At 52.5% G+C, this 12,582-nt stretch overlaps 1 protein-coding gene across 2 annotated transcripts in view; it reads right to left on the bottom strand.

Annotated features, from left to right (window-relative positions):
- The window catches only part of TRIM67 (tripartite motif containing 67), a 50,999-nt gene that overhangs the window by 8,895 nt on the left and 29,522 nt on the right, over positions 1-12,582 (bottom strand). Inside the window, exons 2-8 of one of the 2 annotated variants that reach the window (XM_081237702.1) lie at positions 10,174-10,269; positions 8,462-8,584; positions 7,382-7,492; positions 6,008-6,167; positions 4,365-4,510; positions 1,425-1,563; positions 48-351 (exon numbers count right to left, since the gene is read on the bottom strand). In XM_081237702.1, coding sequence (XP_081093828.1) covers positions 48-351; positions 1,425-1,563; positions 4,365-4,510; positions 6,008-6,167; positions 7,382-7,492; positions 8,462-8,584; positions 10,174-10,269 — 1,079 coding nt within the window. The remainder of the gene's footprint in view (positions 1-47; positions 352-1,424; positions 1,564-4,364; positions 4,511-6,007; positions 6,168-7,381; positions 7,493-8,461; positions 8,585-10,173; positions 10,270-12,582) is intronic. The other variant, XM_081237701.1, reaches the window with a different exon arrangement.

Raw genomic sequence — 12,582 nt, 5'->3', positions numbered from 1 at the left:
ACTCTCATCCCTAAGCCCCGCGACGGGGAGGCCGAGGGCTCACGCACCTGTTGGTGTGGGAGCTGCAGTGCATGAACCAGCTGCGGTTGTTGTCCACGTACATGGCCCAGGCCTTGTCGTCCTTGCCCAGCATCATGTCCTTGCCCACGCTGGCCCTGGCCACCCCGAAGGCGGGGTCCGGGTGGCTGTCGTAGCGGTCCACGTGCAGCTCCCAGTAATGCACGCCCTTGGAGAAGGCCGCCGTGCCCAGCACCACCCGGTCATCGTAGCTGCTGCAGGTGGCCGTCTGGTTGTCATTGGATAAAATGATGTCCCGGTGCCCAGAGTTGGGGTCAAACGTGAACCAGGCCACTGGAAAGGAAGGGGCAAGAGGTGCAGGGTGAGTGGCAGACTGTGACCTAGGCTCGGAGACACAGACTCACTGGCATCTCTCAGGAAGCGGGCACCCGGTGTCTAATGTTCTTCCCTGTGCGATTCACACACACACACACACACACACACACACACACACACAGACACTCACGTTCCCTCCTCTGTGTTCATCCAAGATCCCAATCCCATGAACCCAACCTCGCCAAGGAACACAGACATTCAGGCCTCCAATCTAAATGCTTTCGTGGAATCTTGGTTTCTGAGCCCCTTCTGCACGCTTCGGGCACTGTTATGAGTGAGGGGGGAGTAGATATCCAGACCCCACCTCGTGGGAGGGGAATTTGAGATGCAGAGAGGTGAAGCGAAGTCACCAAAGCCCCAGAGCTCCAGGCTCCGCTTCACAGCCCGCTGGCAGGCGAGGGCCCCCATGGGCGCACAGCTGGTGAACCCATCCCGGGGGGAAAAGCGTCATCTGCTCCTGTCCCTGGGAGACAGTCCAGGCTGTCACGTGTTCCTCAGGGCAGTCAGAGGATGTGCTGGGATAAACAATGACACTAAACACAGGGCCGGCACCGTCCTGGGACCCCTACATCATCCCTTGACGCTAAGGACTCAGGTGATCAAAATCCCGCGGAACGCCGACGTGCTCGTTGCCTGAAACCTGAAAGGCTGAAGCGTGGTGGGCGCGCCTCAGATCTGAGCTCTCGTGCTGGGTATTCGAGGGGTGGGTTTCTCCCTGGCAGCCGCGTGCCTTCTCTTCTCTGGGACCATCCTACCTGCTCTCAGCCCCTCGGAAGTGGGAGTTTAGCCTCCCTTCCCAGCTCCAGCAAATGGGGTGAAGGAGTGTCTCTTTCCTTCGTGGCTGGAGGGCAGGGAGGTGAGGCATGGAGCCAGGTGAGCGGAGCAGGGGCGGGGCTGGAAGAGACAGACTCACCTGTTTCCTCCACTCCCTCATGAGCAGCTCACAGATTTCCCTTGTCTGTCTGCCTGTCTGTGGGATGAAATGTGGGTTGGGCCTGAATCTGTTTCCCCCAAGACACCCCAGGGCTCACCGTCGGACGTCTGCAGGACGACGGTCTTACTGTAGGGCCCGACGCCAGAGGAGTTGAAAGCCTTGACCCTGGCATTGTAGGTGCTGTTGAAGTGAAGGCCGTCGATGGTGCACAGGGTCTCCTTGCCGACGTATACCTCCTGGAAGAGACCCAGACAGCTCGTCAGGCACCTCCGTTATGTGGAAAGTTTCTCTTAGCCGCACGGTGACGTCAAGAGTGCTAGTATCCCAACAGAGTTATTAATAAGGAGATTTTGGACACGTGGTGGCCGAGTCTCAGGCCACGTCCAAATTGGACACAAACTCTTCCTATTGGCTGATGGATGGGCCCTCTCCTGTGAAGGTTTGAGGCGCGGTAGCCGGGATGCTGCCCGAGCCCGTCCTGCCTCTGCAGAGGAGAGACCGGACGGACAGGACTCCGGAGCCCGGGAGTGGGGCTGCAGAAAACCCCACTTCCTTCTCGGTTGGAACAAGAGGGGATTATTGGTTTCCAGTGGGAAATTAAGTTAGAAAAAACATGGGCTAAGCATCTAAATAAACAAAACGAAAGATATTTGAAAGGGAAGGGTCATCACACATGATGGGAAAAGGCAGATGGAGGAAGGGCGTGGCCAGGCACAGGTGGTTCAAGTTGATTTGGCCATTTCCGGAGTAAGATGGGCACGCCACCTCCTTCCCCGCTTCTCCCACCGCCGAGGCTGCCATCTTCCTACTCCTTTTGGGACTCCTAGAGCTGCTTTTCTCCTGGCCTCCCCAGAGGGTGGGACATTTCTGCATCGGACCCCAAAGATCCTTTTCTAGAACATTTACTTTGTTTCCCGTTTACTTCAAACTTACTCTGTCCTATTAACTTCCCCCAAATGCATAGCCGTACACCTCACCTATGTCATTACATTCAGCTTAGTTTGTCTAAAACATCTTTCCGGCTTGGTTGCTCAGGGGTGTTTCACTTCATTTGTTTTTCCAAGTTATTGATAATAGTAGCTGTGTGCCAGGCATTGTATAAGGCATCTTTTAAAAAAGTGTTTATTTATGTTAGTATTATTTTGGTTGCACCAGGGTCTTAGTTGCGGCACGCAGGATCTTCGTTGCGGCCTGCAGAATTCTTAGTTGCGGCATGCATGCAGGATCTAAGGATTGAACCCGGGACCCCTGCACTGGGAGCACGGAGTCTTACCCACTGGACCGCCAGGAAAGTCCCTGTATAAGACATCTTAATCCTCATACAACCCTGGGACATTGCTATTATTTTCGTTATTTTATTCACAAGGATACTCAGAGAAGTTAGGCAACTTGCCCAAGATCACAGTTAATCCATTTAGAAGCCAGCGTTCAAATCCAGGTCTGTCTGCATTCAGCGTCCACGCTTTTCCCACTATAACACATGGTTTCTCATAAATTCTAGCCCTTGGGTGGAGCTTTTGTTAGTGGTCATGCTTCAAAGGGGAGAAGCCATCTTCAGTTGAGCCCTGTGGCTGCTGCTTTTATTTTTATTTTTTAAAGATTTATTTATTTATTTTATATTTAGTTTTGGCTGCGTTGGGTCTTCGTTGCAGTGTGCGGGGGCTACTCTTCGTTGCAGTGCACGGGCTTCTCACTGCGGTGGCTTCTCTTGTTGTGGAGCACGGGCTCTAGGCATTCGGGCTTCAGTAGCTGTGGCACACAGGCTCAGTAGTTGTGGCTCGTGGGCTCTAGAGGGCTTAGTTGCTCCACAGCATGTGGGATCTTCCCAGATCAGGGCTCGAACCCATGTCCCCTGCATTGGCAGGCGGATTCTTAACCACCGCGCCACCAGGGAAGTCCTGGCTGCTTCTTTTAACATCTCAAACAGTCTCCTCTTTCTTCCCGTTTCAAAACCATAAGCTCTCCTCCTGGTTTCTGGTTAGTCAGGGAGCTCTGTCAGTTCCTAGCTCATTTGCACGACCGGAACGGCTGAGGTTCTGGACCCAGTGTATGACCCACTATTCCTGGCCAAAGCAACCTCAGCTTCTCACTGAAGAGCCCATATCCCCAGGGACTCAATTATTCCCAAGGGAGTACTGCAGTGATTTCCCCAACTCTGAAATTCTTGAAACAAAGAAAAGAGAAGACATAGGCATCAATCCAGTTGAGGGAAACGAAGAGAATATTGACTGTTGGCAAGAGACGTTGAATGGGTGCCACTTCCCAGGAGAAGTATGAGAATTGTTATGACTGTGCTGGTTTGTTAGAACGAGTCTTTATTTAGTCTCTCAGGGACAGAAAGGTGGAGCTCTCAGCAGACCCAGAGTTTGTACTCCCTGGTGTTCCTGTCAACACAACAACTGGACGGGGGCCTGAACTTCACTGTGTGACGTCTCACGGTAGAGATGTGTTAGGGCGCTGGCTTGGGGTGGGGAGCCGTCCAGGTTTGCTACCACCGGCTGAGACTAGAAGATGCACTTGTGACTCGCTAAGGGTATTCACTGTCCGCACAGACTTCATCATTTGGGACATGGATGTAGACGGTCACCCCAACCCAACAAACATTTCTCAGGTGTCTTCCCACCTTGCCAGGTGAACTAATCACTGAACCGGGTAAGGCAGGTGTGAAGGAACCTCGAGGGGGTGGGGAGCGGCTTTGGGGTGCTGGGTGGGAGGGTGCTCACCAGATACCACTGCGCTGCTGGGCCGACTGGGAAGTGGGTACCGCAGGGGACACCTTTTCGGAGCTCTACCTTGGCCTCCGACCTGTGTCAGTCTTCACAGAAAAACCATCCAGAACTTTCTGTGGCTGCCACCTCTGCCTGCCCAGACCCAGCCCTCGGTAGAGAAGCCCCACGTCCCGTGAGCCCAGGCCCACTGGCTCTGGGTCCTGGGGGCCGATGCCCTCGCTGGTGGCATCAGAGCTAAGGGCAGCCCCCCGGGCTGGTGCAGAGCCTGGGACAGTGCGAGCTCCCCCCGGCAAGCAGCGGGGCCTCACCCGGAACTGGCCCCCGTCTCCGTCGTCCAGCTCCAGGATGTAGCCGTCCACGGTGCTGTGGGTGAAGGGCGGTGTCCTCCAGGCCAGCGTGACGCTGTTGTTCCGGGTGCAGCACTTCTCCAGCTGCAGCAGGGGCACGGGTGGCACTGTGACGGGGACAGGTGGGCTTTAGTGCACAAACACCTGCAGGGCACAGGGCGGCTGCGTGGACCCGGCCGCACCCCAGGAGCAAAAGGTGGCCCCCCTGCGTCACTCCTGGCTGCTCGTGGGCACAGCTCGGTGTGCTTCTCAACCCTGGACGGGGGTCCTGGGATCTGGGGCAGGGAGAGGCCTGGCAGGTGCCTCCACCCCTCTGGGTCTGGAGCCCTGAGGAAGAGCTGCCCCCTGCCCACCTGCCCACTGAGAATCACTGGTTTTAACTCGGCCCCATGAGCAGCTGGCGAGGACTTGCAGCCCGGCCTCTGTGGACCCTCTGCACAGGGCAGCGAGCAGCTCACACCTGGGGCCCGGAAGGTGCCCTCGGGGGCGGGGAAGGGCAAAATGCAAAGACCCACTGAAACCTTTGTCTGGAAGCATTTTAAAGGCCCCGGGAACTAGATCCCGGAAGGAGAGGCAATCTTACCGTATCGGGCAGTCAACCCGTGGAATTAGGGATTTGAGTCAAGTGTCTCATAAGTTCTATTAAGGTGAGATTGGGAGGTGCAAACTGAGTATGGGAGAAAGCACAGAGATGCACAAGAGACTGGGTGTCTCTGGTTTAAAAATGGCCATGCATTTTGCAAGTAAGGATTTTCCTGAGTTCACAGATTCTGTAGGTGTGGCACTCGGCCCTTGGATATATTAGTCTAAAAAAACCAAAGAGCTTCATTCCCTCTCCTGAATGTACCCTTAAGGTCTTTGGAGAGGCAGGGTGATGTCACTTGCTAATTTTGTAACCTGGGGAAAGTTATGCAAACTTTACTTAACCCTTAGCTCGTGTCCCCCGTGGGTCTCTGAACTCACCGCTATGATCCACCACCTTCTCCCGTCTGCTCTCACCTCTGACCTTCTCGCTCTTCTTGGAACACAGAACACTTATACCTGCCTCGGGGCCTTTGCACTCACCACCCCTCGGCCTTCTGGAATGTTCTTCCCTTACATCTCTTTCCTCCTCACCTCAAAATACCTCCCCTCCATGTCTACTAATGCCCCCTTCTCAAAAGGCACCTTGTTTTTCCCACCTGCCACTATCAGTTTACATTATACTATCTGTTGTATTGTATTATCGATGTGTTATCTATTTCTTTCTCTAAATATCAGCTCAGTCTAGTGAGGGAGTCTGTAGACTTGCTCACGGCTGTGTCCTGAGCACCTAGGATGGTGCCTGGCATGTGGTAGACACTCGATAGGTGTCTCTGAATGAACAAATGATCCTCTTTCATAAATGGGAAAAGTTTTGCTCAGGCTGGGTGCTACCCACAGAGGTCACCCAGCTTGAGGGTCGCTGAGCTGGGATGTGAACCCAGGTCTGTGACTCAGGAGTCCCTCCCTCCCACTCTGTGTCACACCAGTGTCACAAGTCTTCTGAAGGCGCTAAGCTGCGCCACAGAGTGGATGCCTCTTCCAGAAGAAGCATCAACTGAACTGGGCCAACCACGGCTCACCCCTACATTTCATCTGAATGAAGTCCAGCTGGTGGATGGCCTGCAGCAGTGGCTCGCTGTCCAAGGTCAGTTCAAACTCTGCAGACACCTTGGGCTCCAGGGCACCTTTGACCCACTGCTCTTGAGACACCTGGACACGCTTGATCAGGGCGTCCGAGATCTTAAAGGAAGCACAGAGTTTAGGGTTTCCACGTGCAAAGGGAAAATAACGTAGCAGGGGGTAAGGAAGGGACAGGGACTTTGTGGGCTTAGGGGGCTGCGGTGGCTAAGCACGCCCACTCAAGCCCTGGCAGAGATCATCTTTTAACAGCTTAGTCATGTTAAATGTAAAGAAGCACTTGCTGTTTTAGGCTAAACCCTTTTGTGAAGCAAATGATACTTTTTAAAAGAATTTTTTTACTTTATTTATTTATTTTGGCCGCACTGCGCGTCATGTGGGGTCTTCCCCGACCAGGGATCAAAACCACGCCCCCTGCAGTGGAAGCGCGGAGTTCTAACCACTGGACTACTAGAGAAGTTCAGTACTTTAAAAATATACAAGAACAGTCTTCACTCTACCTCTTTGCTAGATCTAGCACTTTGCAAAGTGAAACATACTAGTGGTTTGTCCCAGGGTCTGAAAGCAGGTCCTTCATCCCCAGGAGCATGAAGCTCCCTCCCTCCCACTGTGTTTCCTCCACGTTGTTGCTGCAGCTTCTGCTCCAAACTCTTACTGCATCAAACCCACAGCTCTGTTCTCCTCTGCTGGAAAGTCCTGCTCACTCAGACATTTGCACGTGTCCCTGTAGAGCCATGACCCTATGCACCCTTCCTGGGGACCAGTCCAGGAGATTCATCATGTTCCCCAGAGACGGAGGACAGAGCTTCCATCTGAATCACACACACGATCCCAAGAGGTGCTCGTGACCCCGAGTCAGACTGGCTGCTGGAAGGATGCCCAGCAAGGCTGCACTGGCTTTGCAGGCAGCAGTCACGTGTCCAGACCTGCAGGACTCCGCACCCTGAGGGAACGGGTCATGTGGATTCTTCTGACTCACTTCTTCCTGTGCAATCTTTCCAGCTTGACTGGCAAAGACTGTCTTTTCTCATCTGTGGGGAAAATGTTGAATTGGGGTTTCAAGTCGAGGCACGAAAGCACGGCATTTCAGCCCTAGAGATTATGATGTTTGATCTCCTCATTTAAGGATGGATGACACAGAGCCAGGGTCACAGCTAGTGAGATGCAGAGCCAAGATGAGAACCTAGGTCTTCTGGAATCGCTGAGCACAGGAGATTCTGCTCAACTCCAAGCCGCTGGGAGGGACCTTCCTAGAATCTCGGCTAGTCTGGGGCATGGCAGTGGATTTGGAGGAACGATGCCTATAGCCCGCTCACCTGCAGAAACCCGGAGGGGTCGTTCTCCTTGATCACCTCCAGGCAGTACTCCATCAGCCCCGTGGACTGGCGCAGCTTCAGCGTGCAGTGATTGATCTGGTCCCAAACCATCTGCCACGAGAAGTATCCCTAGTAACTGTCTCATCGAGGAACAGCAGCCCGGCTGCAGCGGCAAGCGGCATGGGGCCTGGCTGCCTTGCACCCTCTCCTGCTGCTGCTGTGTTCCTGAGCTCCACGTGCCCTTGTTATGCGGGCGGTAAATGGATCCACTTACCAACAAGCAGGATCGCCACACCCAACAGAGCAAACTTCCTGAACTCTGGATAGAAAAGCAGAGAACGTGCACCCTCTGAAACCCTCCTAGTGACCGGTGCCCCAGTCTCACTCGTTGGGAGGAAACTCAAGGGGCTCGGCTGCTTTGCATGTAAACCATGGATCATCCCCAACGCTCACTCCTTCTTTCCTTGAAAGTAACATTTCCTGATTCAGTTGGGAAATGTCTGTAGAATAGATCGAGCCCAGACAATGAGGTGAGTAGTTTCTGTCAAGGCAGGGTGTTCATGGGGTACCTGCCTGGCCCGGGGACCCAGTGCCGAGTGGAGGGAAGCCTCCCCCCTGCCGCGGTGGCCACTGGCCGTGGTGTCCCTGCTGACCACTGCGAGCACCAGACATCAGAAAGCTCGAAGAAGGGGGAGAGCTGGAGCCTTGTCACCTGCCGTGGCCACCTCTGCTCTGCAAGATGAGAACAGGCAGTGTCCCTTCGACAGAAAACAGGGCCCGGGAGAAGATGGGAGAGGGTGGTCTTCTGACTAAAAACAGCAGGATTCAGGCATCTCCCTCCAGCTTTGGAGAGAGAGCAGGGGTGCTGATTGCTTCAGGGAAAGTGACACGAGTGTAAGTAGGTCCCAGGCCAACTTGCTCAGCCCTTCCTCTCCCCATTCATTCATTCATTCATTCGTTCGTTCGTTCATTCATTCGTTCACTCAACTAACACTGACCCAGAGCCTACACTGCGTGCTCCCCCAAGCTCGGCTCAGAGGCTGTGATGGGACCGAGGGCGTCGGTCGCCTGGGGACCCACCTTCAGCTTGTGTTCCCTCTCTTTGGTAACCTTGGTAAGCAGCTTGGCTTTCTGCCGGGTTAGAGCATCAACCAGCGCGTCACACTGAGCCACCAGGCAGGCCTCGTAGTCCAGGCCGTTCTCCTGCGGGATGCAGACAGCTTTAGGGAGAAGACACTCGGAAACGTGGCCAGCACTAGAGACACAGGGGCACACCAGCAAGCTCGTCCCGGAGTGAGCTATCCCATTACTAAACTGGAAACAGTGCACATGTGAGTCTCTGCACATCTATAGGATGGAGTGAATATTCAGAGTCATCCAAACCGTGAGGGTTTGTGAGGGTTTTCAATGTCATGGGAAAAGCTCATGAGAGAGACCTAAGGGGAAAAAGAGCAGCTGCAAGTGTGTGCAGCATAATCGCATACTGTGTGTGCACGTGTGTGTGTAAGGTAGTGGAACATGTCAGAATGGTGAGGGGGTCACCTCAGGGGCTGAGATATTGGTGAACTTTTCTTACTTCTGTCTGTTATTCTCTACTTTGCAAAATTTCTATAACATACTTTTGCTTTCTCTAATCAGAAAACAGTAAAACAAACAAAACCCACTGTTCTTGCTGTAGGATCTGTCTCTCTCAATTCTAAAAAAAAAAAAAAAAACCCAAAACTTTCAACATCATTCAGGTCAGCCTGGATTCAGACCTCGTGTCATGGGCTGATGGTGTTCTCTCTCACCCCTGCCCCAAGTTCCTATTTTAAGTCCTAACCCCCATGACCTCAGAATGGGACTGTGTTTGGAGACAGGACCTTGAAAGAAGTAAGTTAAATGATGTCATCAGCCTGGGCCCTGATCCAGTCTGACTGGTGTCCTTACAAGAGGAGATCACGACACAGACACACACAGAGGGAGGACGGTGTGAGGACACAGGGAGAAGATGGCTGTCTGTAGACCAAGGAGAGAGGCCCTGGGAGGAGCCATTCCTGCTGACACCTTGATCTTGGACTTCCAGCCTCCAGAACTATGAGAAAATAAGTTACTGTTGTTGAAGCCACTCAATCGATGGTACCTTGTTACAGCAGCCCCATCAAACGGATACCTCCAGTGTCCCTGAAACATCAGAACCAGGACAGGAAATGCCTGGCAGCTGAATTCTGGGCTTTCACTTATTAGGAAGGATGGTTTTTATTGGCTGGTTAGGAATTCAGTGCCCTCAGTCCTTTTTCCCATCCAGACACCGGAATGCTCTGCGGTTTGTGATCTGTGTGAAAGTTCCTCCACGCGTGCATGTATTTATACGCTCTCTCCCCGACAGACAGAGCTCCTGGGGACAGAGGCTGTGCCGAATTGATCTGCATCGGGCTTGTATGTGACAAAGCATGGGTGCTCAGTAAATACATTTGTTTAGTAAATGATGCTTTTATATTTTGATGCATTGGTACAAAAGCACCGTATACGGATACCACCTAGGTCTACGTGGCAACGCAGAGTGCTGCATTATTTCTGCCCGGCTCTCTTTCTAGGATTCTGAGTTATGCAAAATCCCTTTCCTATCAGATGTCATGGGGGTGTCAGTGGATTGAGTGAGTGATGTCCGCAACTCTGAGGGTGTGCAGTGGGACAATTAGGCCTTCTCACGTTCAGCACTGAAAAGCACCTGCCACGGGGCCTTTCCTTTCCTCTGCTCAGCTTCACGTACCTCCTGCAGGGACTCCCCTCCCAGTGGGAGCTCTGCTCACCTGGATCTGCTGCAGAATGTTCTTCAATTGAACTAGAAATTCCTTGGCTTCTTTTGCCTTATCGGAAACTCCATTTAAGGCCTGAGACAGTTGGGCCTAAAAGATATCACAGGTTGAAAAGGAAAATTAGGTGTTAAAGGCACTTGGTCTGCACTTCATCATAAAGGCTTGTGTTTATAAGAGGGTAGAACCCAGGAACCGTCCTCACGTAGGAAGGGACCGCTATTGACTCCCGCACTCTATTGCATGTGCTTATTTTTCCAGCAATGGTTGATAAAGTGTTGGTTGACCAACACTCTTCTGTCTGGACCCCAAAGCTGGGTAGAAGTAAGGAGCATTTAGCTAACTGGCTCAGGCTGACAGGACCCAGGACAAGAAGGCAAGTAGAGCCTTGGCTGGGTCTGGCCCCCTCCCCGCTGTAGCAGTCGTACCCCCCCATCAGTAGGAACTCAGACGCCTAGGCGAGGGAATCCCAGGCCCCAGGACACGCTCTGCCCATGCCACCCTGCACAGACGCCTTTTGGCCTAAGCAGGATGGGTGGGAGAGGGAACTGGAAGTGAGCCTGAGCCCTATGGACTGGGGGTCCCAGGGCATCACGTGGAAGGGGATGACGACGGCCTCCTCCTTAGCACTAGGGACTCCTCACCCTGCCCAGCTGCTGGGACCCAAAGGCAGAGCTGCAGTCTGGGATCAAATCTACGGCCTTTAGCCTCAGGCTTCTTTTGAATGAAACACATACACACACCATCGAATTTGTCTTCAAAATCTTGCTATTGAATAGACTGGTGCCCTTGATTTTTAACACGACTCTCACGTTTCAGAGTAAAAAGCTGAGGGCAGAGCAAAAACGGGGCCAGAAAGGCTGGGTCATACCTGTTCTCCACTTTTTCTTTTTTTTTTTTAAATTGGAGTGTAATAGCTTTACAATGTTGTTTCTGCTGTACAATGAAGTGAATCAGCTCTATGTATACATATATCCCCTCCCTCAGGGACTTCCCTCCCTCCCACCCCACATCCCACCCATCTGGGTCATCACAGAGCACCGAGCTGAGCTTCCCGTGCTATACAGCAGGTTCCCACTAGCCATCTGTTTTACACATGGTGGTGTATTTATGTCAAACCTAATCTCCCAATTTGTCCCCCCCTCCCCTTCCCCCGTTGTGTCCACACATCCGTTCACTATGTCTGCATTTCTATTCCTGCCCTGCAAATAGGTTCATCTGTACTGCTTTTTCTAGATCCCACATATATGCGTTAATATACAATACTTGTTTTTCTCTTTCTGACTTACCTCACGCTGTATGACAGACTCTAGGTCCATTGACATCTCTACAAATGACCCCATTTTGTTCCTTTTCATGGCTGAGTAATATTCCATTAGGTCTCTGCTCAGATATGATCTGTCAGTGAAGCCTCTTCCTTTGCCCTGCTTTATTCTTCTTCATAATGTTCATCACCACCCAACACAGGTTTGTTTCCTGTCTGTCTCTCTTCCCGAAAATGTAGGCTCCCCAGAATAGGGACCTTGCCTGGTTGCTCACATGTAGGAAGAGCACCAAGCCCATGGCAGCATGAAACAAATATCTGTTGAATGAATGAATCAATGAATGTGACTCTTTGGACCATATCCATGGTTTTCAAAGTGTGGTTCTTGGACTGACAGCATCAGTGTTATCCAGGAATTTGTTAGAAACGCAAATTCTCTGGCCTCACCCCAGTCTTACTGATCAGAAACTGGGGGTGAAGCCCAGGAACCTGTCTTTTAACAAGCTCTCCAGGGGGTTCTGATGCAGTTTGCAATCCACTGGATGGTACAAACATAGCCATGGAGTGGATGAGGAGACACAGGGAGAAGGAAGGGGCGACACAGGGAGAAGGAAGGGGCCTCAGGCCAGGGTCACCAACATTCAAGGTGAGGTCAAGGTGAGGTCTGGGCTCTGTCCTGCTGGGAGATGGCTGGGAGCCTCAGGTGTGGCTCAGCAGAGAGGCGGCTTCCGGAGGAGCCCTTCCTTCTTCTACTGGCTTCCCCATGCCCCCCACCTCAGCTGGTGTAGGCCCCTCCCTCCACAGGCACCCGGCGTGGACCACTTTCTGTTGCAATTATCCACGCAGGAAGAATATCCAGTAGACCTTACAGGAACAGCAGAGGGTTCTGTGTCTGCTCTAATACAGCTGCCACCAGCATGGGTGGCTCTGAGCACTGGAAAGGTGGCTAATGTAACTGAAGGACTGGATTTAAATTTTATTTAAAGTCTTCAGCCACCACGTTTGGCCAGTGGCTGCTGTTCTGGGCAGCACAGATCTTTTTTTTTAATTTTTATTTTTAATATTTATTTATTTATTTGGCCGCGTTGGGTCTTATTTGCGGCGCGTGGGCTCAGTTGCCCCGTGGCATGTGGGATCTTAGT

This window comes from Mesoplodon bidens (genome assembly GCF_964165515.1).
Source record: "Mesoplodon bidens genome assembly, chromosome: 1".
Lineage (NCBI taxonomy): Eukaryota > Metazoa > Chordata > Mammalia > Artiodactyla > Ziphiidae > Mesoplodon > Mesoplodon bidens.
The sequence above is the reverse complement of the archived record's forward strand: the minus strand, read 5'-3'. Positions and strand labels throughout refer to the sequence as shown.